Source organism: Cavia porcellus, unplaced genomic scaffold, assembly GCF_034190915.1.
Source record: "Cavia porcellus strain 051 isolate PalLab524CR breed Dunkin Hartley unplaced genomic scaffold, mCavPor4.1 scaffold_17, whole genome shotgun sequence".
Taxonomy (NCBI): Eukaryota; Metazoa; Chordata; class Mammalia; order Rodentia; family Caviidae; genus Cavia; species Cavia porcellus.
This window is the reverse complement of record NW_026947500.1, coordinates 11,925,218-11,951,827: the sequence shown is the minus strand read 5'-3', so window position 1 is coordinate 11,951,827 and position 26,610 is coordinate 11,925,218. Positions and strand designations below refer to the sequence as shown.

General features: G+C 38.7%; 2 protein-coding genes across 20 annotated transcripts in view; one reads left to right on the top strand and one right to left on the bottom strand.

The window, feature by feature from the left end:
* Positions 1–12,388, top strand: part of Pex5l (peroxisomal biogenesis factor 5 like) — a 204,451-nt gene extending 192,063 nt beyond the window's left edge. For all 19 annotated transcript variants that reach the window (XM_063227230.1, XM_063227229.1, XM_063227227.1 and 16 more), the window contains 3 exons: positions 27–192; positions 584–741; positions 5,487–12,388. In XM_063227230.1, coding sequence (XP_063083300.1) covers positions 27–192; positions 584–741; positions 5,487–5,691 — 529 coding nt within the window. In that variant the 3' untranslated portion in view covers positions 5,692–12,388. The remainder of the gene's footprint in view (positions 1–26; positions 193–583; positions 742–5,486) is intronic.
* Positions 12,389–17,340: 4,952 nt separating this feature from the next.
* Positions 17,341–26,610, bottom strand: part of Usp13 (ubiquitin specific peptidase 13) — a 107,793-nt gene continuing 98,523 nt past the window's right edge. Inside the window, exons 20-21 of the mRNA XM_063227220.1 lie at positions 23,865–23,949; positions 17,341–22,135 (exon numbers count right to left, since the gene is read on the bottom strand). Coding sequence (XP_063083290.1) covers positions 22,042–22,135; positions 23,865–23,949 — 179 coding nt within the window. The 3' untranslated portion in view covers positions 17,341–22,041. The remainder of the gene's footprint in view (positions 22,136–23,864; positions 23,950–26,610) is intronic.

The following is a 26,610-nucleotide window of genomic DNA, read 5'->3' as shown; positions in this document are numbered from 1 at the left end:
GTTTATGAATCTTTTTTCTCTTGTAGTTCTGTCCTGGAAGGAGTGAAAGAATTATACCTAGAAGCTGCCCATCAAAATGCAGACATGATTGACCCAGACCTACAGACAGGTCTGGGAGTACTGTTCCACCTGAGTGGAGAATTTAACAGAGCAATAGATGCATTTAATGCTGCCTTAACTGTTCGGCCAGAGGTAAGAAAGCTCAATCCAGCCAGAGACCATAAGTTTCTCTGTAGTTTCACAGGCTACCCTCTATACATGTCTTCTAGGCTTTATCACCCACCCACGGCCCTCAGGGTTTAAAGTGACGGGTACTAATGATGTGCTTCGGTGGCTATTAGACTGAAATATCTAAAGTAGAAACATTAACTCATACAGCATCAAATGGTAATTGCTTGCTAATCAGCAAACATCATTTCACAAAATTGTCCTGAAAACTTTTGAGTAATTCCTCCCAACATGGTCTCTGTCCTTGAGCACTGGATAACTTTTAGGCTTCTTCCTTCTTCTGCAAAGAAATATGGGAACTCTGGTTCACTGTTGCTTGTTCTGGTTGTCAGAGGGCTCTGATTTTTGTCATCAGGACTATTCATTGTGGAACCGTCTTGGGGCGACCTTAGCAAATGGTGACCGAAGTGAGGAAGCCGTGGAGGCCTACACACGAGCACTGGAGATCCAGCCAGGCTTCATCCGGTCCCGATACAACCTGGGGATTAGCTGTATCAACCTGGGCGCCTACAGGTAAGAGCATCAATAGGCACACTAACAGCCACACTTTGCACCGAGGCTCAGTAACTTGAGACAGTTTTTCCAAATAACTAGATCTAGTTTTGTAACTGTATTCCTCTCCCTGCCACTAAGGGTAAGTGGAACCTTCTGACCCTGCAGCCTGTTTAAGCAAGGACTGTATGCTTCCCTCAGTTGCAGTCCTTAGACAACTGTAGTCATACAGGCATCTTGGGAGATATAGATTCCCATGCCCCTCACCGGACATTCTCAGGCTGCCTCGGTTAGGACCAGATATCTGGGTTTTTAACCCTCCTAAGGCAACTATTTATAAAGCACAAACAGTCCAAGCTTTCATTTTCTCGTTAAAGAAAAATAGGGCCTCAGAGATGTGGGCATGGAAAATTGGCAAAATGATTGCAGAAGATCCCAGAACTGGCATTTAGCAAAACCAAAGCAAGAACCTAGGTTTCTAAACCTAATGTCCCAATAAAAAGATTCTGGAAATAAAAATGGAAAAAGAAACTATATTTTGAAATATCTTCCTCATTTTCTTAAGGTCCATCATCATCTTTCAGATATATTTCTTCTCTGTCTTTTCCAGTTAACAAGAATCATACTATTTCTTTTGGATAATGAATGTGATTTTTTTCTTTATTTTTCTGTTTTCTGAATAAACAAGTATGTCTTTCACAATTGGAAGAAGAGAATTAAATGTTAATTTTAACCCCATAAAAATGTAAATCCTTTCTCATTTTCAGAAAAAAACCAAAGTTTTATAATCAGACAAGCCAGGGCTCAAATGACAGCTCCATCACATACTTAGAGCGTCAGTTTTTCCACTTTTAAAAGTGGGATGGGGGTGATCGAGAGGGAGAGAGGGAGAAATACAACTATCTTGCAGGATTATTGTGCACATTAAAGGTAATTGCCTAGCATGGAGCAGATACTCAGTGCCTCATAAGCATTTATGATGATTATTATTGCCATCAGCAACAGCACCTTTATTACTATGATTTATTTAGACAATCTCAGAGAACTACATAACTACGTTGCATTCTTTTGATATCTGAAGAATTGCTATTTCCAAACTACACTGGTGCATTTTGCCCCTGGCAAATACTGAAGTGGGCCTCAGAAAACAGTTGTTGCATTTATACTAAAAGGATCTTGCAAAGAACATTCGTCCCTGGATGGCACTGTATCTTCCAAGATGATTTTCCTCAGGTTAAAGCCAGGAAAAGCTGAGTGACTCTTGAGCAGCTGGTCTTTTATTTGATGGATCCAAACAGTGCTGCTGCGGAGGCCCTCTTTACTTCAGCTGTGTGAGGCCTCAGGCTGGCCCTGGCCACCTCCCCACACAGCCACTATCTGAAGCCCGATGGCTTTTGGATGCTAACTTTATTTCTGACTCCATCTGACTTTCCTATTTATCCTTTTTTTTCATATTTTTGTTGGTATAATATGTATATGTATTTTATGAGATACCTTAAATCCTTTTTTTGGAACAAGATGTGAACAAATACATATATACATATCGATATAGCACATTAAAGGAGGCTTTTTACAAAGTTATCAAGATGATTTTTTCTTAATTGTAATGTCTTAGTACAGAAAATGGTATTCATGAGCCCAGTTCAGCAGGACCTTTATTTGACAAGACTGTGATGGGTACACATTAGCAATTCTGTTGACTTGTGATGTATAAATCCTCGAGCTTAGTCTTCTGCATACGAGCGAATCAGTTCACAGTTGCCAGTTAAATCTGCATTTCACATTAACAAGTAATTCCCAAATCGCAAGTAATTCCCAGCTATTGTGAGATATACTTATATTAAAATTGGGTAATAAAATTATTCAATGTACATCTGAAATGTAAATTCCACTGTGTACCCTATATTTTTATTTGCCAAATATTAACAACCCTGATCAATTAGCTACTCTGGAACATCTCAAGTAAGCTTTGCACATCTTTTAGTGTTGTAAGAAGGGATACATATTTTATGGCTTTTTCTGAGGAAAAAAGACCATCGAGAAAGGAATAAACCTTCAGTGAAGTCTGAGGAGTTTGGAGTGTATGTATATGCTTAGGAAATAATAGCTCTCAATAGAGAGGAGAAATGGCCCAGGAGAAAGTACAGGAGACAGCCAGGAGCTGGCACAAATACTTCCATTCTCACAGAAGAACTCCCTGAAGAACTTGGGGTGCCTGTGTGTGTGTGTGTGTGTGTGTGTGTGTGTGTGTAGCTGTAACACTTGCTGTTTGACATCTCACATTTCCTATAGGGTCAAAAGCAAGCCCTTGCCTGTTGCTGTACACAGTGGACACCAGGAAAGGAGATTGTTGATGTGAAATTTGGGTAGAGTTTAAAATATTACACCTTTGTCAACAAGAGCTCCAGAGTAAAGCTGAATCCAATGAATCTTAACGTTTTTAAATGTGAGGACCCTCCACTTTGGTAGCAATGCTTTCAATATTCATACAATGAGAGAAAGCTACTACAGAGTGGATAATGCTTTTAAATAAATGAGTTTTTTATTGAACATAATATATACAAACTGTTTGCAATTATCTATACACTTGGTGTGAAACATTTAAAAACCACTCATACAACACATGTGTAACAGTGAGTTCCTCTGGGCTCACAGGTTGAAGAACAGGTCTACACTATCTTCATTCAAAACCTTGCAGGGGCTTGATGAGGTCAATAAATTAGACTTTTCTTCGGTGACTCTTCCAAGCCCTCTGAAACCACTGATACATCCTCAGGGCTGCACACAGCTGGTGAATGAGAGGATTCTAAGATTTACCTTTGCCAGAGTTCTTACCAGCCCTAGGATTACGAGTAGAATCTGGGAGTCATTTTCATTAGAGCTGCCACTCTGTGAGGAGGGCCAGGAAGTGGCTGTAACGCCATCTTCCTGTTGCCATTGGTCTCCAAGGCCTCCTCTCCCAGAAGAGGGATGATGAGGACACCCACTCGGTGTTCTTACCCACGTTGCCACATGCAGCATCACCATTTCCCACCTACTTTGTATCTGCAGGCAGAGCTAACAAAGTAGATGAGCACATGGCAGATCATATGCATTGGAATTCGAAAACCAACCCCCCCATTCGTGGCTTCTTCCCTTATGCCTAGTAACAACCTTCCACAACTAAGTAAGTTCGAGTGTGGGCAAGTTTTTGAGAAAAATAAAGCAGATATAAAGGAAAGTGACATGATTGATTATTCCTAGCAAGAGTCAGCTTGTAAGATGTGTAATATAAGGTCAGGGTGACCTGGGCTGCCGAAGAGAGCAGAGCCAGCGGGGGCAGCTGGCAGCAGGCACAGGGAGAGGGAGGTTTGCAAGGCCTGCAGACAGCATCTAACTCAGCGGTTCGCAAACCACACGTTCTCACCTGGTGATTACTAAGAACTCCAGAGGGCTTTGTTTATGTGGATTTTATCTATCAATATTTACCACTGTAGAAGTTAAACTTACAAACACTTTAAAAGATTAAGTCAAGGGGTTGGGGCTATAGCTCAGTGGCACAGTGCCTGCCTGGCAAGCACAAAGTTGTGAGTATGATTCCTGGTACAAAAAAAAAGAGTAATTCAAAACTAGTAAAACCTATTAACAGGAATATTATTTTGCAAGAAAATAATTATTTCCTTAAACAAAACTATGTCTAGAAAGAAGTGACAATCTTTCACATTTTTGCAAATTTCATTTAACATTTTTAATTCCTTGCTTACTAAAAGATAAACATTTTTATGTTAATCTAAAGAAGTAAAGAAAAAGATAGATCAACATAACAATGATACTAAGTTTCAAAACTTGGATCATTACAATATTACAATAATTTATACATTATTACAATAACTGATACATTATGTATTATCTTTGTAGTTGTTTTTCAGAGTATAAGATATAAGCATGATTATCTTGTCCTAAGAGCATTTGCGCAAAACATTCTAAAAGATAAACTTTCATATCAACTTCTACATTCAATCTGTCAAGATATGTCACAGAGTATAATCTCTGGAAAATCCCACTCTCTGGATATGAGAAAGTGGAGGTGGAAAGTCAAATAATATCTCAGGTTTCTTGTGAAAATGGTTTTAACCTCATTGATTTCCAAGATTCCCTAAGACCGCACTTTGAGAACTGTTGATCTTAATGATAAGAGCTTTCACAAAAATTGATTCAAATGGCCCTCACAGCAAAAAGTTTTAAAATGATTCCTGTTAACCGTGTGACACGCCCAGGGAAACTGAACCTTGAAGAAGGTAAGAAATTTGCCTGTGGCTCAGGATACAAGCCCAGACACTCTGATAGTAAATTCAACTCCTTCCTACCTGTATTTCATGTCTCTATCACTAACAGGAGAAAATTAGACAGCTATGTTTCTGAGTAGGGCCATAGTTTTTACTCTTGAAGTCTCATGGTAGCAATCACACCTGCAAGTAGACTAAGCATTCAAATCACTCCTAGAACAGGGTAAAATAAAATGCATAGGTAGGTTAGCAGTGTACTTTCTACTCTTCTCCCCACATTGCATACCTAAAGTATTATTTTTCTCTTCTTTTTTCTGATTTCGCTGTATTTAATGACTGTTGACAAAAGAATAGAGAATCAGAAAGTTGCTCATCTGATCATCTAAAACACCATGGGGAATACAGGATTTCACACTGTAATAACTTACTCTGTCTTTTTTTAAAGCTTGATAGCTCCAAAATTCGTTGTATCTTAAAATGTCTGTTTTTCTCCCCTCTTAGAGAAGCAGTCAGCAATTTTCTCACTGCGCTCAGTTTGCAAAGAAAGAGCAGGAATCAACAGCAAGTTCCTCATCCTGCAATCTCTGGGAACATCTGGGCTGCCCTCAGAATTGCATTGTCACTGATGGACCAACCAGAACTCTTCCAGGCAGCCAATCTTGGTGACCTGGATGTCCTCCTAAGAGCTTTCAACTTGGATCCTTGAAGGAACAGAAAAAATAAAGAATAATTACCCCCCTTCTGTGTTATTATACTAAGAAGTGAAAACCTGTTTTATTATGAATTTCGAAAAGGATAAATCAGATATTCAAAAGGCCATGGTCACATAGCCCAAGGGAATTGACTTCTACAAACAATGCTCAGTCTGTTCAGATCCAGAAGCACAAATAGAGTCAAGGTGAGATTTAAAAGAAGAACTGAGAGATGCAAGACCAACCAAGATAAAGTAACTGCGTGTACTCTTCCTAAGTTCCAGTGTATTGCAAAACATATTCTTTGGGTTTTTTTCTCCAGTTGCAGCTAATGGCACATCTAATGAATCTGTTTATAGGGCACATGAAGAAAGCACTGTTTCTTTCTGATCAGGGAATTCAGACTGGATCTAGACTGTCCCCAGAAATTCTCCCTTTTACAAGCCTGAAAGTTTGGGCTATCAGCGCATGCACATATATTACTCAACTAAAGACAGGCATTGCTTAACCTGTTCCTGTTTTAACTTTTTCTGTGGCCCTTGTTTCCAGAGAGGGAGCTTTGCTGGAAAAGCAGTTTTTGCACTAGAAATTTTTGCTGTTCCCAAACAAAACTTTTCTGGGATTGTACATACGCACTTTAATATCTTATTTATGCCTTGCTGGAGTTTTGTTTCGTTGCTCCAATTTTTAACGTGGGGTAAAAGATTTGAGAATTCAGACTTGTTAGATCAATGGACCAAATAAAAAATTTCCTGAAAATAGTTTTTCATAGTGTAGGGTTTTGAGTGAGTGTTTTTCTTAAAGCAGACATGACATAGAGTATAAATATGTCAAATACAGATCTTCACATGCTTTCTGGTACTGTATGGCTATAAGAGGCAAAATTCTGTCTCTTTGTGCATTCTCTGCAGAGAGAAATCTTGATGATCCCGGGGTTTCTACTGAGTTGGCTTAAGTGTCATATTTGACTGGCTTTCTAACTCCCCTGCACAATAATGTTTCTTTTAAATTGTTACTACTTAAATAATATTCCTTCAGAGTGATAGTTTTTCCTAAAAATGATGTGTTTCCTTAGTTGCATAATGATCTGCAGAGTTAGTTTTCTTGTGAGTGATAGAAGAACAACATACATTTTTTACCTGAAACTCACCAAATGTCAGTGGATTCAAAGATGCATGCCCCTTTGGCTCTTATTTCAAACATTTAGCAAGTCACAGGAATTTTCTATTGGCAATAGTGTTTCACTTTGCACTTAGTACTTCAGTATTTTGTGCATATTTGGAGCTGAGTGATTATTTTGAAAGTATATTTTTCTCTTTTTTTAGTATATTTTTCAAAGAATTAAAAAAATGTTTGCAAAAATCTAACCAAAATATCATTTTACCCAGGTCTGGTTCTAGTAAGGTGTCCTATCCTTCACCTCATCTCCTTTCTTGCTCCTGAACCTTCCCCGAAAGTAGTCTGGTCCCAATTTTTTGTTCATGTTCTTTGGTGAATAATAATAACTCACTATACTCATGGTGATAGTTACCAAAAAAGATAAAGTTTGGATTAAAGCAGTTTAACTGACTGGGGAATTCACTTCTGCTGACGGGGAAATGTGCACACAGCTGAGAGACTGGACTCCAGGTGCAGGTATGAATCCTTCCCTCGGTTACCTTGGGGTTCCCAGGTGGTGAGGAGTCCTGAAGTTAACTCGGAATCACAGGTTTAAAGCTTAGGTCCATGACAACCTATTCTAATTTGCAAAGATGAAGGGGTAAGGACACTGCAGTGAACACCAGGCTTTAGTATTCACTGTCAAAGCTTCAGCTGACAGGACGACAGCTCCAGTCCAGCAACAGAAGGCAGAGGCTTGAAGGCATTCATCTTTGACAGGAGTAACAACATTGTCCTGGCCTTCGTCTCTCTATCATCTGAGCAGAAATGGGAAGATCAGCAATATTTTCAAGAATGACCTTGGTTAAAATTTTAGAAATTAGAAACTCAATCTGGTAAGAAGTCTTGGGGCCAGCTTCCACCTGCCTTCTGGAATATTCCCAACAGGCCAGCATCCACTCCCTGCCTGCTCATGATCTCTGCATACTCCGTGACTGATCAGTTTACTTGAGTCCATCAGAGTCCATTAAGAGCCTCTGAACAAAGGACTGAAAGCAAACTTTGAGGGTGTTTTGTTCGTAATGGCATTCTGTACTCGGGTCTAACTGAATTTGCAATGATGAGATGCTATTTTCTCACCTTGCTAGCGAGTTGGGAGCGGAGGTACTGGGGATTAAACTCACGGTCTCATGCTTGCCAGGCAGGCACTTGTGCTGCTAAGCTAAACTCCCAGTGTTGCAAGCAATATTTGCAAGAGATCAGTAACAATTTAAAGTCAGAAACTAGTGTGAATGTGGGATAGTTTGGTATTGGAATTCAAAGTAACCTCAAAGTCCACAGAGTTACTCTAGAGGAAAGCTGACAATTTTCCACTCCCACCATTATTTAGCAATTTATAGAATGTGCAGTGGGACTTTCTGTAATAGATCTACTATTATTCATTGGAACTAAGATTTTAAGCCACACCTGTAATCTAAGCTACTCAGGATTCTGAGGCAGAAGGATCGGAAGTTGGAGGTAAGCTACAGTATCTTAGTGAGATTGTTTCACAATAAAAATGAGTTTAAAGAGCTAAGAAATAACTCAGTGATAGGATGCTTGTTAGCAATTCCAAGGACCTAGGTTCAAACTCCAGTACCAAACAAAACAATAGTAATAACTAGGATTTTTATAGACTATTATCTGTCAGGAAGTCCAAAATTACTGCCCAAGAAGAGTTGCAATTTTCTAAGTGAAAAGTTTATGAAAGTTTATGAATATAGAGCAGCACCAAAAATTAACAACAAAATTTTAGAATATTCTTTGCCATATATACTTTTTTTAAGTGTATTCACTTTTGTTTGAAGTGCATTTGAAATCTTCATGACTGGAAATTGTCATTTAAGTTAAATGTTTCCATTTAAAAGAATAATGTCCTTGGTTCTCTTCTGAAGCTCTTGGGAAGACTTTGAGTATCTTTATAATTTTTCTTCTATCAATGAGTAACAGCCTGCCAACTCTTTAAGATGGTACTCATTTACTAGAATGGCTGGTCAGTTATACATAGGTGATCTTTAGGGACTGATTTTGTCAGCAAATTGAATGGAAATGCACACAAAGCCACTGCTGGTTCAAAATGTAACTGTTTGTAGTAAGTATCTTTATAGGCTACTATAACTCAACAGTGTGAAGAGACAGAGATAGAGGAAGAGGAAGAGGAAATGCAAAGGGTCCTCTTACTGGGCTGGTCTCGGTGATGCTACATTCTCCTCGCCTTCCCCAAGATCACTACCAATGACTCCTGAAAGAAAGGCACATCTTGGCTACCAGGAAACTTTAACAAGGACACTGCAAGGTGTGACTTCTTAGCTAATCTGGGTTTCTACCAGAGTGGCAAATAAATGATACAGAATGACATCTGAGTGATGGCTAGGAATGTCCAGGACAGGCACACTTTCAGTTTAATGACACTTTCTTTCATATTAAGACACTTTTGATGTTGAATCTTGGGCCCATGTCTAAATTCTTGAATAGACTAAAACCTTACTGGTATATTCCTACACACAAGCAAGATTTGAACACAGTGGTAACTAGTCCTACTCAGGCATCCGAACTGCTTACTATAAACTTTATCTGTGAGCTCCTCAGGATTATAAAGAAAGCAAGATGGTTATTTTTGCGTCTCTTCCTCGTTTATCCTTGAACAGTTGCACAAGGCTACATTACACTTTCAGTCTTTATGGGAATGGTATTATTATACTTTGAAAACCCCTAGAAGCATTCTAGAGACAGGATGCCCTAAGACTTAATTGATGTCCTATCTTTTTGAATCCTCTTCTTTTAGAAGTCATTACACAGCTACAATACTCAACCTCAACTTGGTAAAAGCAATTTCAAATTCTTTCCCTGTCTAAATTTTACCGCACTATTTCCCTGTCATCTCAGTATTTATAGAACTGGTTAAAATTAACTGTTTTGAAATAAGAAGTAGATACAAATATATTTTTAAAGAGTGTTCATAGATGAACTCTGGAATAAAGTTTGTAAGCAGGCAATTTTTTTAAAGGAAAACATGTAACCTCAGGTATAAACATATTGCATGCATTAGTACTTACAAATCTGCCTATTCAAATATTAACCAAAGCATGCAAGATAACCTTACTGAATGTAAACTTACACAGTGCATGATTGAGTCTCACAGGTTAGTTTACTTTTCCTTGTTTCTGAACGAGAGAATTTTCTGAACACTTGTGTTCCAGTTTTGTTACCTGCTTTTATTATCCTATCCTTGAGATAGTTTTCATGCTGTCACACTGAATTTGACAGATGTTCACATTTCTGATTTGTGAAGTGTTGCAGACAGTGCCAAACTAATCCCCTAAAGGCCCCAGGTATAGCCATCCAAATGCTTTTCTTAAAAACCAACTGAGTCACAACAGATCCAAGTTGAAACAGATCTGCATGTCAGAATGATATTAAACTAAATCATGCTCATTATGTCAGCATATAAAAATTTGACCTCTAAATTCTTTATAATACAAGTTACAACTCCTCTACTAAGATGGGGAGGTTAATGTCAAACACACAGAAATCATCATAAGGCAAAGTAGACATGGGTGATAATTTTTGTAAATGTTACCGAGGGATGACAGAGTGTCACATGGGCTATGTAGGATATCATAGCATTGTTTTGATACAATCTTGTTTGTATGGCAAGTGAGCTACCTGGGTCCCTGTCCCTTGAGAAACTAGATTTGATCAATATGTCTACAGACTAACATTTAGGAGTGATGAGATGATTTTATGATCACTTGAAATCAACTCTGAAATTGTCAATGATTTTTCTGTAATCCCTATTAGATGAGACCAGAAATGGAGAGATTAAAATTGGGTAAAACATTGGGGTGCTATGTTGGTCATGGCTTCATTATCCATTTCATATGCTCCTACATATCACACACACACAGAGTAAACTCAAATATCAAACCCCATCAACATACTAAAGAGCCTTGTGTAATGGAATCAAGCAGTATAGTGGAGAAAGAGTGGAAATGTGAGGCTTAACAACCTCTGCTGTGGCATTTTTAGCTTGCACACTTTCTGCTACCTGCAACCTCTGCAGAAATACCAAAATAACACACTCTGTAAGCAAGTGTGCCAATCTAGGGAGTGTTTTCTCAAGAACTTCTCTAGTGTTGCAGACTATAATTCAGTGGGTGCTTTCAGAGAAACTGCAATGAAAACAACATGAAAATGAAAAAAGACCAATAAAACCACTCAGCTCAAGAGTAACACGTGTGTAGTTTGCTTTTGGTGTTGGTTTTTCCTTGAATTGAACTGAATTTGAATTCTTGGAGACAGAAACAATGTGACACAAAAATGACTAAGGATTGTACACACTCAACCAGGTAATTTGAGCATCTGACATTTTCGCTGACACATATAGTATTTTTGCATGGATAGCATGAAAGGATTGTGTTCATAATGACCATGTTACCAGTAGTGAAAGGAAAAACAACAAACTGAAATTTTTATCAAATTCTTTTATTTTCTCCCATATCCATCCAAACCATCACATCCAAACCCTCTTCAATTTTCATTTCTCAAGTTTGTTTACATCTGTTGAAATAACCTGATTAATTTAGTAAACTTTTTTACAAAATGAACATTTACTATTTAGAAAAGACATTTCTATATATTTTGTATATCTATGAATATTGCATATCTAGTCTAATCTAAAGATTTTGTTTTAACACAAATTCTGTGATGCTTCCTCATCATGCTCGATGTTTCAAATCGTGAGATCTCATTTTCAGGCTGAAATAGGTAACACAGAAAGAAAGTTACATGTTTTATTGAGTTTCTAAATTAATACCAATTGAAATTAAGTGACCTATAGTAAATTAACGGCAAGGGGGGATTTAAAAGTTATTGGCATACTATATGATATTGTATCTGTGATTTAGTGAAATAATATGCATCATAACACAAATTTGTTGGATATCATGGCTTCATCTTAGTCTTTCCTTGCATTGCTTTTTGAAACAAAAATTAATACTATAAAAATAACCTCACCATACTGGATGTGTTTAATTTACTCAGATGGCTTAAAATTTGCAAAGTACCAAGATTAAGGTAGTATTTTTATACTATTATTGGAAGCATGCCTTCCCTTTTACACATTATTAAATTGTATTTATATTTGTGCTGTTTTAAACTATGTTTTCAAATAAACTTTGTCTGTGGCTTCCAGGTCTTTTGAATATTTTTCAAAATGGGATTTGAGGATCTCAGCTGCTTCAAATCAAATAGAATACAATGTATACTACTGGTTAAAAGGTCCTTTCATTGAATATCATTGCATATGATTTTGCATGAGTTATCTGGAAATCAAGAATGCATTTTTAGATATATAAAAAACTTTAAGCCATCCATTGTGAATTTTTTAACACTAAAATATTATTTAACCTGAACCTGAAATTTGTGATCTTTTTAGAATAAAACTATTAAAATATATTTCACTTCAGGATCTTTCTTTGGGGGAAATAAATATTTGAGCACTATTTGAGCAAGCACTATTCTAGATGTGCAACAGTGATAAATAAAATCAAACCTATGCTTGAAAAATATGGATTTCTGTGGCAAGACTGAAAGTTCTTTAACAAAATGCCTATGCTGAAAACTGTAGAACAGGGAAAGTAAAATCAGAGTGAGCAGGGGTTCCTTCACCTGAAAATGATCAAAAAAGGTTTCTCTTAGGTACCATTTTGTTGAGATTTGAATAAGAACCCAGACAAGTGGAGTTAAAGAAAACATTCCAGGCAGAGTCAAGGGCTACTGCAAGATAGAAAGGTGGGAATGAGCTCAGGGCATGGACAAGAAGAAAGCAGGCTGCACAGCAAAGGTAGTGAGCAGGGCAGCTGGGAAAGTGTCTGGTGAGTAGCGCAGATACAGAGCCTTCCCAGAGCATGCAAGGTAAAAAGGGTGCTGTTAGTTGTTCGCAGCACTGGAGGCTGAAGTTTCTGTTTCCAAATGTCTAAGTCAGGTTAGAGATGGAGAGAGCACTAATCTCTGATAAGAACACCTAGAAGGCAGGACTGGAACGTCCTCATCTTACTGTTCATCATTTACTCTGTTGATCTTGGGCAGCACTGTTATGGTTTATATTTGGATGATCCCACAAGCCTCATGTAGTCATGGAGGCGAGTGAGTCTAGCGTCTGTGATTGGTTCTTTGTCTAGCACTGGGATTGGTGGTGTGAATGCTGCACCTGCCCAGGGGCGGAGCTAGCATACCAATATTGGGGTGGGGGGAGGAAACATACTTGTCCCTTTTGTCTTTTTCGCTCTTGGTGCATACGGCTGCCATGAATGGCTGCCCCCTAACCATACCACCCTGCCTTGGGTCCAGCTGAGTTTGGACTGAAATCCTCCAAAACTCTAAGCTAAATAAGCCTTTCCTTCCTTCATTTTGGGTGTCATATACTTTGCCTTAATAAGGACAGAAAACTAACCAAGACAAGCACTTAACTTTGGATCCATTTCATTTTACCATTATAAAGGCTCTGCTATGTAAGAATAAACCCATATATCTAGTAGTGGATTGAGGCCTTTACTCAAGATAACTCAAACCCTAAAATAAACCTTATGCGTCCTTCCTCCACTTGTTAAGTATGAAGTATATTAATTTCCTAAAATTGCTGCATCTCTCCATGTGTATATATAAAAGCAACCCAAGGTTTGAAGAGCTCTTTATCATTTTTACAAGAGTCCTTAAAGTAATCAAATTTAGGGCAAAAAAAATTTACCTTTTTTTTAAACTTAATATTCCATAATAAATAATGTTGCCTGTTGCATGCTAATCTTTTTCCCCCATGCTGGAGACTGAATCAAGGACCTCACACATGCTAAGCAAGGGCTCTACCACTGAAGTATACCCTCAGTCAATTGGTAATCAGATTAATGCACCAGAATTTTGAGAATTTATGGCTAATTTTAGTATTTTTCCCTATAGAACAAAACTATGGATAGGTGTATACCAGCCTTCTCAGCAGAAGTTCTTCACCTTATTTACACTTTGGGGCCTCACAGGAGAAACTGCTGATATTTAAGTTTGTGTGTCTGATTTATTTCATTTAACATTATGATCTCAAGGCACATGTTCTTTGAAAGGGAAACAGAAAGGAAGCTGACATATACTGAAATTTATCGTGTGCCAGATTTCCTAGGCTAGATGTTTCTATTCTGCCATTTCACCCAAGTGGGTACCCACCTGCCATGCTTTTGCTTTATAGTTAGTTTTACCTGGTCTGTACTTAACATTACTGCAAATAATGAGCATAATAGCAAAAGCTGTTAAACAAAAAGTTTCTCCTACAATAAGAGCTCACTAAATATCACATCTGATACTAAAAACTGACCCAAGAAAAAGCAAGACTTTAGAAGAAATTGCCAAAATAATAAAATCTAATAAAAGAACAAAATATTCTTGGCAAAAGATAGATTTGCAAAACTTGATTCCATGAAAATTATAGCTGCAAAAGAAAATTTACAATAGCAAGTTATAATATGGAAAAATCAATAATAGCCCCAAGCTGATAAATCTATCCTCATTTAATTTTCTGAATGGATACTAGTTAAGTTCGTTAAAATTGAAAGGAAAATATAAAAGCTTAAAGATAGTTCAACTGAATAGCTATTTTACACCATCTCCTCTTCAAATTTCCAACCCTTGTCATCCTCTCTCAGTTGACAATCTTACTTCCTTTTTCACTGAGAAAACTAAAGCAGGCAGTGAAAACTCCCAGATTCCAGCTGTCTTGGTCTCTGGCTGCCTCGTTTCCATCCCGTGATGAAATCAGCTCCCTTCTTTGGCACCAGATATCAGCCCTTTACCTGTTCAAGGACCCAGACTAGTAATTCTTCCATCTTACTTCCATCATCTCCAACATTTTGCTCTTTGACCTGTTGCTTTGTGTTTCATTTTGCTTTGTTTCAGCAAAAAACAAGTGTTCTCTTGGCCCAAATCTTCACTATCAGCTATCATTCAGTTCTTTGCTCTGTAGCAAAAACAAAAAACAAACAAAAACAAACACCTATAGAAGGTTGCCTGTATCCACTAGCTGCAATTTCTTTCCTCCCAATCTCTCTTCAATCTTCTGGTTTCATTCTTCCTCTAAATTTTTCATAGGTGACCTCCAGGTTGACCAATCTCATTCTTAATTTCTTTTTTAATTTTTTAGTTATTATTATTTTAAAGAGAATGAAACCTAACAGAATAAAGTCAATCAAAATGAGACAGTGAAAGTAGTACAAAACCTCAAAAAAGGATAACAGGAAATAACAATGGCTACCATAATGTATCTTGTTGTCTTCACAATAGTTGTCCATTCCACCAGACATAGTAACATCAAACAAGACAGAACAAAACCAGTCAAAACAGAACAATGAATAAAACAAAACAATAAATCAGAACAAAATAAAACAGTGAGAATAATACTGGATTTCAAAAACAAGACAGAAGGAAATCCCCCACATTTGTTATATTGCATACTGTTATCATCCTAATAGATGCTAGGACTACTGCCCTTGGGCCTGCAAAGTCAATCAAACAACACAAGCATTTAATTGCTTCTGTGCCTCAGGTGCTATCAACTCAGCCTGTCCTCAAACCAATCAGTTGCTTAAAAGAAGGCACTTCTTGATTCTCAGTCCACACGCCAGTTGGCTCACAGGAAGGGTATGAACTGACCTCTCTCTTCCTGGGCCCCACATGGTTTGCCTCATGCTTAATTCTTAATCCTCACCTTACTTAATCTATCAGTTACTTAACAGTTGTCAGTCTTTACCTCCTCTTCACATTTCCTTAACTGTCATCCACCTCAGGCACCATTCTCTTGCTTTTCAAGAATTACTTCTCTTGGTTTCCTTATATTAAAGTGATTTAACACTCAGAATCTCAACCTCTCCAATTTTCCATCTCTTTCCATTTCTAATTATATCCAGGCCCATTGTTTTAACTGTTATATAAATGCCAACTCCTAAATTTCTATCTTCAGACTTCCAAAATCCAGTGCTGTGTGACTATCTTCCTAGGCAAAATCAACTAGGGAGGTCTGAAAGGCATTTCAAACTCAACACATCCCAAATTAGATTCCCAATCATCTTTTTCCACCACCTACATTCCAACACTGCCAAGCCTTCCCTATATTAGCTTATTGCAACACTGTTCTTCAATTGCTAAGGACAAAAACTTGGGGATCGGCCTGGGCTACTCTCATTCACTCTCCCCACCAGGAAGACCTGCGGACCTGACCTTGTAGTGTATCCAGAATCTGACCATTCTTGCTGCACTGCCACCTCCCCACTAAGCCATCATCCTCTTAGCTCACTTAGCAGAGTAACCCCTACTTCTTCCTTGCCCTCCTGTCAACTGCTTTAAACAAAGAACAACATTAAACCCTCAATCAAAACCGTGTCATGCTCTGTGCACTCTACAGTCAGACCTTCCTAATGGCTTTCCAGGCCCCAGAGAGCTGGTTCTTGACCTCCTGTCGCACCACTCTCTCCCTCACCCCCTTCTCTCCAGTCAGGCGGCTTCCTTTGCTGCTCATCTGACAAAGCAGATACCCTGCCACAGCGGGGCCTCTACCTAGCTAGTGCTGGGCCAACCCTATTCTTTCCCAAACATCTACTTGGGGACACCACTGCCTTCGAGTCTTGGTTCAGACTGCACCACCAAAGGATGCCTTTCCCAGGCACCTAATTTACAGCTCTAACCCTTGCTCTGTGTTTCCTTTGCTCCTCAGCACTTACCTGTTTTAACATGTTATATAATCTTATTTTATATGCTGTGTGTATGTTTCTCCCTGTTAGATAATAAACTCGGCAGAGGCAGACTTTGTTAAGAGATACATTCTACAAAAAACAATGTATAGCACACAGATGTTTACTGTTTATTGAATGGTGAACCGTGCAATATAGACTAATAAATCCGCTGACTTACCAGAATAATCTGCGAAAAAAGTCCTTTTGAAAAAAGTTACTAATGTTGGAAAAGAATGGATTATTCCTGTAATTTTCCTCTAGGCACTTTGATTTTAGCCCCACATGACTGGTTTTCAGACTTCTAACCTAGTAAGTCACTATGTCTGTGTTAATTTTTCACATCAACAAAAGGAAACTCACACATCCTAGAAATGTGGTGTCCTGGAAACGCCAAGGTCTCTTGACAGAGTGGATGCCCCTTCTTCACTTACCGGCATTAAGGAGAACAGCACCCATCTGAGAGCCAGGGAACCTCAGAAGGGTCTTGGTTTAATCCCATGTGACTTGAAATCCAGCAGAGAAAGCCTAAATCACACTCCTCCCCCAGCCACCCCTCTCTCCTTCACAGAGGTAACAAGCAGTCAGCCCTGAGTCCTCCACCCTGGGGACCAAGCAGTCATCCCAAGAAATCCTGAAAACAGATAAAAATCAGTCCTGTGTCCAGGTATATTTGATCCCCTGATGGATGAGAACTACGTGTGGCAGAACCAGTTTATGTGGCACGTCTATAAAAGGGGGAAAAAAGAGCCACCACGGGACTTCAGATTGTGAGAATAGCTTTTAATTTAAAACAATCAAAGCAATAAATCATCCATCTCTCCATCACAGGCAAATACTCTCAAAACACTTGAGAGAATTTAAACAGTAACTGTGACTAGTGCAAAATAAAATAAATACAAACTCTTTCAGGAACCAACATCAAAACCTGCTGGGCAGGGGGCACAGGCCACAGGCTCAGCTACTGCCGAGGCAGAGGACATGGAGAACAGCATGATTTGCACGGCATTTAACACATCCGGCTTTGAACAGATGAAACAACACCTGATGCGGGGAGCGGGGGAAGAGAACCTCAAGAGAACAATTGCCTGCCAGGAGGCCTCACATGGCTAACATACCTGGAAAATGCTAGAAAATTAAGTGCAAAAGCAGCAGCTCCTCAGCACCACCAAAGAAAGGCAGTTTGGGCCCACTTGCTTTTGTTTATTAATTGGGGAGATATATATGATACATATGATTTTAAGCAAAAAAGTCTTCTGTTGTATGGGAGGTTTTCTGTGTCTCACAGTGCAGCTGACTCCAGCAAAAGTATTTGTGATGTTTCCATCTATTCGGATGCTTCGCAGATATCGTCTTCCCACATATGGGATTTCACTGCCTGCCTCACACTGAGCTGAGCACAGCACTGCCTAACTCAAGTATATTAGCCACACATCTCATTTTAAATTTTTCAGTAGCATGTTAAAAGTAAACTAAAAGTGGTAATATCTAATATTTATGAAATTGTTGTTCTAGTTCATCAATATAGCCAATATGATTTGTAATCAATCTAAATTATTGATGAAATACATATACTCTTTTTCCCGATACGCATCTCCTGGTATATATATTCAAGATTTGGTGTGCATTTTATGTGTAGAGTACATTCTCAGTTTGGAAGGCCACATCCCGAGTGGTCACTTTGCCACACATGGTTACTGACAAGCAGAGGTCTACAGAATTGAATGCAAACTCTTTTAGGACCATTTGCTGAGTAGGAATCTCTATGACACTACATAGGCAATATTACACACCAACTTAAGAGTATAGAATCTTTTTCTGTCACCTAGGATTTTCCGTCTAAAGGGCAGAATCACATTTTCATCTAGTCCCATGCTCTGGCCTGTCCCCACCCCCTGCAATCTCTCTACAGACTGCTTGGTCTGACAGATTTAGCAACAGTGATGTCTACATGATGACAGAGACAATCTTGCTGAGAGAAACAGGCTGTCAGCACTTACTAGGGAATCACAGCTCTCTGTGAGTGAGTCAGAATTTTCAAATATTCAACAAGTTTTACAGATTTAGCCGAAGCTTTCCAAGAAAGTATTTGAAATGGACTTTTGTCTATGAGGGAATCAGTAGCATACTACTACACTGACTGAAAAATATAAGCTTCAAGAGTGGAGAACAGTGAGATGATTATTGAAGTAAAATAAATGAAGCATAGAATAGAAATGAAGTGGGGACACTAAAAATGACAGTTTCTACACTGGGGTGTATAAGTGTAACAATCTAAAAGCCTGGCATCTAAGCCTCTAACTGATTCGTGTATCTCATATGCCTGATTCTAGTAGTAACCACAGTCAAGTAAAAATACAATAAGATGGTAGGGTAGGAAGAGACTTCTCAGCTCATCTGACCCATTCATTTTAAAGAAAAGAGCCAGAGAGGTAAAGTAACTCAGTCCTACCACACTTAGAGGCAGAATCAGGCTAAAAATCCAGGGACTCTTGCTGGGTGCTGCCAGGTAAAGGGAATAAAAGATACAGAGAGCCCAAAATGAGCAATGGGGAAATGGCAGGCACATTCTCTTGTAGGTTCAAGAAAAGTGGTTAGTCAATTCCAGAATACTGAATGAAAATGATACAAGTGTCACTAAAACATGAGTTTTTCCAATCATCTTTTCTATGTACTTCTTTTTCTTTTAAGAGAAAAATACAAATCTGAACCAGACAGGATTTTTGATTATTTAAGCATTTAGATCAAGTGACAAAATTAAAACTTTGATACATTACATTTTCCAAATACACATTCATTGGGATTGTACACAAACGGGTATCAAAAGGTATTTACAGGAAGAAAGTGCCATCTTTCACACAGAAACCTACAGACAGTGAGGACTTCACAATTATACCACCGTGCCTCACACGGAGGATTCCTAACAGGCTGATTAGCTGACACAACCCACACATTATTCCAGTTCTCCATCACAAATAATCTCATCTACACACATGTGTAAAAGTTAGCAATACATTTCACTTTTATTCCAGGGAAACCTGCTCTGTGTATACTAAGAAGACACATAGAAATACATCTTTACGCAAGAAATTCATTGTTTGCTCCAGTTTTTCCCAACTGTCAGTCTGAAATAAAGAGTAGCACATATACAAAACTTTGCCTTGTAGAAATAGCCCTTTGTTTTGTGAGGCAGAAAAAAAGGCAGCCACAGTACACTTTCTTACAATGTGTTTAGGCATCAAGAGGGCTAAATTCCTTTTCCTACGCAGGGGAATTAAATAGTTTATAGCCTATAATCTTAAATGCAGATTTGGCTCCATTGATTTTGCGAAATTGTATTATAAAATTTTCTTTTTGTTCAAAATACACATGCTGTCTTTGTTCAGATTTCAACACCATCTCCTATTATCTTCCCAAACCCTCCCCCGACCCCTAAAAAGGCCTTTGCTTTGCAATGTCATTGAAAACAAGCCATTACTGATGAGTGTCCTGAATCATTAAGATACTCAGTCCTAAGAGGACCAGCTTTGTAAGGCTGCTTAGCGTGGGAATTTCCACGGGAGCTGGGGACATGTACAACACGGGATGACTGTTTTGCGATTTGAGTCAACACTAGAAGGTGACACCTGTGGGCACAGCGTAGTAGCGAGCTGCTGCACCACGAGCTCCCTCCTTCTGCCAATCTCATTTGTTCCCAAATTGCAGAAAACATCGGATAAGAGAAGGCAGGGAACAGAGTCTACTGGGACCCACCCTGGCACCCACCTTCTTCTCTGGAAAGGCTCACCATGGCCTCGGAACACGCCAAGCAAGACAGGGCAGGTATCATCACACTATGACAGTAAGGGACTTGCCCAAGGTCCACAGCCAGTTAGGGGCAGCACCCAGGTCTCCGGGCCACTGGCCTCAGGTTCTGCTCTCTGTCCCTCGCTTATGTGGCATAAGTGATTTCCTGTGAGATGGGCCAGTCACAATCAGAATCCTGATTGTCCCAGATTTACTATATCCTAATTCATTTCAGTCGATCAGTTTTGCTCTATTTTCTTATAGTTTCTCGTTAGGCAGACAGCAATCAATCCTTTTACCTCAGACTGAATTATCTGAAGCAGAAACTACACAGACTCTGGAATTTGGTACAAATGCTATCGTTCCACTTTGTATCATATTTGAAACTGGGATTTCATCTCATGTTGTGACTAAAATACTGAAATAGAAAAGGATGGTCTTTCAAGATGCCATATGAAGTTTCTTTGCATCTGAAACCCTTAAAGTGCCCAAGACCACAATGTTGGTGACAGAAAATAAGCACTAAGGGCAAGTCAGGAGCTGATAAAACAAAAAGGCCAGATATGAGACTGACCCCAGAAAAACATGGAAATACAGACAGGCAAAGAGCCCAAAGATGAAAAAATGCAAGACAAATGCAGGGCATTAAATGTGATTCCAAGGAGCTACCATATGGTGTGATAAGAGGTTGCTGTTCTAACTAAAAATAACCACTGTACCTTTTAGGGATGGGCTGCTGAGAAAGAGAATCCATCGACCTTTGGAAAAGTACAATACCACACTGCCGTGGGCATCTGGTATTCTACCACCAAATGGCACAGACCCGGGCACATTCTTGATAGCACTTAGTGGGACAGCTCAGTCCTTTCCACTCCTTAAAATCTAAGTGGGGAACTAATTTTTTAAACTGTTCCTGAGTGATAGTTTTGCTAAAATACTTACTTGCCTTTTCCAGGTCTGCTTAATACCAACTATTTAGCCTTTAAAAACCAACCCATCACAGATTTTTCTAGTGGACTACAAAGGTCACACACTCTCATTCACTCTCACACATTCACACAACCTGTATTATGAATTTTGATATGATTTAAATTAAAAATAGCTTTCATTACAGATGTTCTATTATACATGAGTAGGCCAGAAATTATTGTGCATAATGAAAAAAAAACTATGCCACAAATAAAGCCCAGCTTGGCTGCTGATGTTCTATATGAAACAAAAGTGGGCTTTTTGCTTACTGTAGTTGAGGCCACAGCACTGGCCACATTGATTGAGTTCTCTGGAGGCCACTACTACTGACTCCCAAAGCAAAACAGGACTGGGGATACATCCCCATTTTTGATATGCTGATGGCAGATGCCACAACAACAATACAGATAGCTTCATTTATTATCACCCTCTCCTTGGACATTTATAAAACTATCTACAAGAGAGTATCAGCACTAATAGAAATTTCTTCCCAGTTCTATTTCCAAAGATGTCAAGTGATCGCGCTCTTTAAATAAACTATAAATACTCCAATGTACTTCTTCATATCTGGCTGTCCCAACTTTTTTTCTTTTTCTTTCTTTCTCTCTCTTTTTTTTTTCTTGTTTTTTCTTTCTTTTTTTTTTTTTTTTTTTTTTGGCAAATTAAAAAGGCATATGGCTTCTTCTTGCCAATTGGTATGTCTGAGGTTTAGCTTGGTATTCTGCGGTAAAAGTACATGTAGCCCAGGTCTTTAGGTGGCCGTTCTGAGGCACAGACTTTGTGGTCATTGTAGATCACCCACCTGAAAATAAAGGGCAGAAGCATTTGTATCAGTTCCAGCACACATTGCCGAACCACATCATACACAATACTTAAAATAATAAAAATAGTACAGTGCTTAAAATAACCAAAATGTTTCAAGATAACCAAACTCCAACTTGTATAAAACAACACAGAATACCTGTGAGGAATCGCTATCCTTTTCCATTCTTCAGCTCAATCATAAAGTAGTTACTAAAAATCTATCAGAATCTTTCATGTGTTTTAACCTCTTCAGACCATAAACCCCATAGAATGGTCTCGGAAACCAAATTAGAAAATTGTGTACAACAATAGTTATTTCACCCTTAGGAATAAAACTAACTTTAAAAAATCAAAAGTAAACATTCATGCAGTTAACTATTACATAACTATTAAAATTTCTTCAAAGAATATTTGTTGCCAGGGATACAGCTTAATGGCACAATGCCTGCCCAGCAAGTGCGAGGTCATGAGTTCAACTCCTGGAACCAAAAAAAAGAATAGCTGGAAAAGTGAGAAAACAATCATAATATAACATGATGGTGTAATATGAATCATAATATAATAGGAAAAATGCATTAAAAATTGTATGTACTCTGTACATACTTTTAAGATTCTAGGAAAGCTGCAAATACGTATAAAGTATGTGTTTATAGAGACACGTATATACATCTTCTGATGAAATCAATAAAACAAAGAAAAATATATCAAAATGTAGACAATGGTTATCTTTAGACTTCAGTACACAAATTGATTTTGTATGTGTGTTTTACAAATTTGCTGCTATATATTTTATTGCTCTGTATATCATAACTAAGCTACTTTACATTTTTAAAGACCTGTTGCACTTGGTAATAAAAAGAATATATTTTACATACATTTCCCTGTGCTCAATGCTTTTATTAGGAAAGTTAAGAAGAACACAATCGAGACTAAGTGAGAATGGACCAGACCCACATTGGAAGGTGTGGGTAGGAGGCCAGCACCCTATCAGGTAAAGCCAAGGTTTAACTCTGCACCAGTGTCCACGTGGCCTGACCACTACCCTCGCCCAATAGCACCTGCCCACTGACCACAGGAAGGAGTTATTAGGACACTGCAGGAGGTTCTAGAGAAAGCAACCTTCCATTCTGTAACCATCTCATTCTCGCCTTCACCTCATACCTAAGAACTCTGCAAAGAAGCCAAGAAACCAGCTGCAGGGCCACATTAAGCACTGAACAAATAAAATTGCCTGGGGGGGAGGCGGGACTGACTGCGTAATTTAATTTAAATGTCAGGTAAACAAGTAATTTGTTAGTATAAGTATGTGTTACATAACATTGGGATATGCAATGTCTGAAATATGTATATACTAAGAAATAATTCATTGTTTATCTAAAATTTAAATTAAAGTACCCTGATTTTCTTGTTTTGTTAGCTAAATACAATGATCCTATGGAGATTCCAAATACGATATGCATCTTTATAGCAGACAGCCACCTTGATAAGATGGTTAAAAATGCCACTGAAAACCAGCTTTGACACAATTCTTTACTGGCTAAGGCCAATCTATTCAGTCTCCTTGAACCTCAGGGTTTGGGTGTATAAAATGATTTTAAATGTAAAACCCTATAAGACCAACAGGAGAACTAAATGAAATATGTTATTTCAAAACATCGAGGAGAGGAGTTGGAACACAGTGATGGCTCGATCAGGCATACTGTCCTTTGCCTTCTAAAAAGACTCACCTTCCTTCTTTTTTGATATGACAAACATAATGGCCGCTCATTGTAGATGTTCCCATGTGACTGATAAATGCAAATAATTCATACACTATGAGAAAAAGAAACAATTCTGTTACAAGGCAGCATTTCTAGTATCAAGAACACTTCTGATGAGACTGTAAAACCACTAAAGGTATAATCCAGCAATTGTTTGTCTTACTATGTGGATAATGCTCATGTGTGCATGCACAAACACGCACACACACACACACACCCCTCTGCAAATTCTACCTGCAAATTCATTATAACAAAAACTGGACATAAATCATCAAATTAAAACTGATATTAAATTCAAATCTGGAAGGGATTAAAAATTCCCAGCCCAATCTGGTAGCAAATGCATGGGTCTAAAAAGGTAGTCCTGACCACACCACTTCCAAACATGAGGGCAGACAAGTTGTCTCATCTCTCTGAGTCTGTTTCTTCATAGAAGTTTTTTTTTTAATCCACTTTGCAGAGTTGTACAAGACTTACATGAGCAATTCAGACTAAAACGTCATACAAATGTCAGGATTATGAGGAAAGCAACAAATAGTCGTTATCGCTTATAAAAAAGATAAATGTTTCACACAAACTGTCTGATTTGTCATGTTAATAACCTATGTGGGACCAAACTTAAGGCTGCATGCTTTCTGAACAAAGAGATAAAAAAGCTATATAACCTCTTAGAGAGTAAGATTGGTGTTTATTCTCTAACAAGTACCTCCTGCCAACAAGCACAGCGTGCTTGCTGAATTAATTCATTCATGTTTCTTCTGTTAATCTTAGACCCATATGACATGAGGTAGGCTCCACGGACTAGTACCAATCCACTCTGCAAACTATCAGGACCAGGATGAAACAGTACAGAAATTGTGAGGAAGCATTTATAAACTCTTATAATAATTTATGAGTAATACTCTGATCTGCATGTAATAAGAAAAAGGTCTGCACATTCCTTTTTCTAGTCCTCAATTTTTATTACGCTTTCCCAAGAAAAAGTGTTGATTTTGGAAAAGCTCACTGTCTAATCTTTGTGCCTTCCATTTGCTCTCTCTCTCTTCACTTACATTTATTTACTTACTCAACCATCAATCCTCGTCTTATCTTACTCACACTTCGGTAGAACCACACCCGTTCTTTCTCAAATACTTGCCCCAAGACCGAGTCTCCCAGCTGTCCATCTGCCTCAGCGGTTGTTCAATAGCTGTCCCCTCTGTCAACACCTCCAGATCTCCTGGCCTTTGAATATTACTGACTGCAGTTTAAACTTCAGACTGAGTTTATCCTCCTCTATCCAGGTGTTCTCTGTCTCTAGGTGTTCTCACTTACTCTCATAGCAGTAAAGGATATTATTCTCATAATTTAATTTCCAGAATGTTCACTGCTCATATTATTTATATAGAGTTTTGTTTCCAGCCTTCCAGAACCCATTTATCAGCCTTAAATTCTTTAATAGATTCCTTCAGATTCCCTGTATATAGGATCCTGTCACCTGCAAACAGAGATAATACTACTATTCCTTTGTAATCTGGGTGCGTTTTACTCCCTTTTGCTGCTTAATTGCACTGGCTAGGACCTCTTCAACAGTGTTAAGTGGAAGGAGGAGACATCCCTGCCTTTTAAGAAGAACTCTTCAATCTTTCATCTAAGCATCATGAGAGCAATAGGGGTTTTGTTTGATTTGGTAGCCACCTTTTATCAGGCCAAGGATGTTCCTTTCTATTCCTCGTTTATTTAGCAGTCTCCTCTCAGCCTTGTCTATCTCAGTCAATGATAAGCACATTCTGTCATGAACTCAGTCTGACTTTCTCTCTCAAACTCCTCACATCTATCTAATCCATCAATACATCCTGTATTTTCCTTAAAATATAGCCAGAACTTAATCACTTCCTACCGTCTCTTCTAGTAACTCTTAATGCAAGTCACCATCATCTCTTGACTTGATTATTGCCAGAACGCCTTACCTGACTCCCCACATCCTCCCTCACCTCTTATTCTCAGTATGGCTGCAGGGCGGCCATTTTACTGGAAGCATATTATATCCCACAGCAGTATCTCACCCTTGCAGCTGCCTACGAAGCGCCCATCCCTCGTCATTCTCCGTTTCTCCACTCCAGCTACCCAGAACTCCTGGCTGCTGCCTAGCGCACCTAACACGCCGTGGCCCTCAAGCCTGTACACCTACTGTTCCTTCTACCTAAAACTCTCTTTCCAGTTATCATGTGACTCCTCTCTTCAGTGAGGTCTCGGGTCCACGTTACCTTCCCAGAAAAGCCGTCCTGAACCACCCCATACTCAGTCCTGCTGCCCCCTGCCCACTTACCCTGCTTCACCATCTAAATAGCTCAGAGTACCACCCCCTACATCATATGCCTCCTTGTGCGTTCATTTACTGTCTGTTTCCTTTTAACCCACGACAGAATCTTAAAGGGTCTATAAATTACCTCCCTCCGCCCCAGCCAGATCAAAATGACAAACTTCCTATACTGCTTAACATTCCAACATTTCTCTCGAAACTTAATGGCTCTCAGTCACTCATACTTTAGTGTAAATTAATTTACTCCACAGACTGGCTGTCTCTTAACTTTCAATAGTATAAATGAAACACAAACAAACAAAACAGCTAGAAATTATAACAAGTGCAAAAGTAGGATGAATATCAGAATCCAGGCGTGAAGGAAGTTTATTTACAGGGCTTTCAGGGAGGCCACTGGCCCTTCACTTCCCT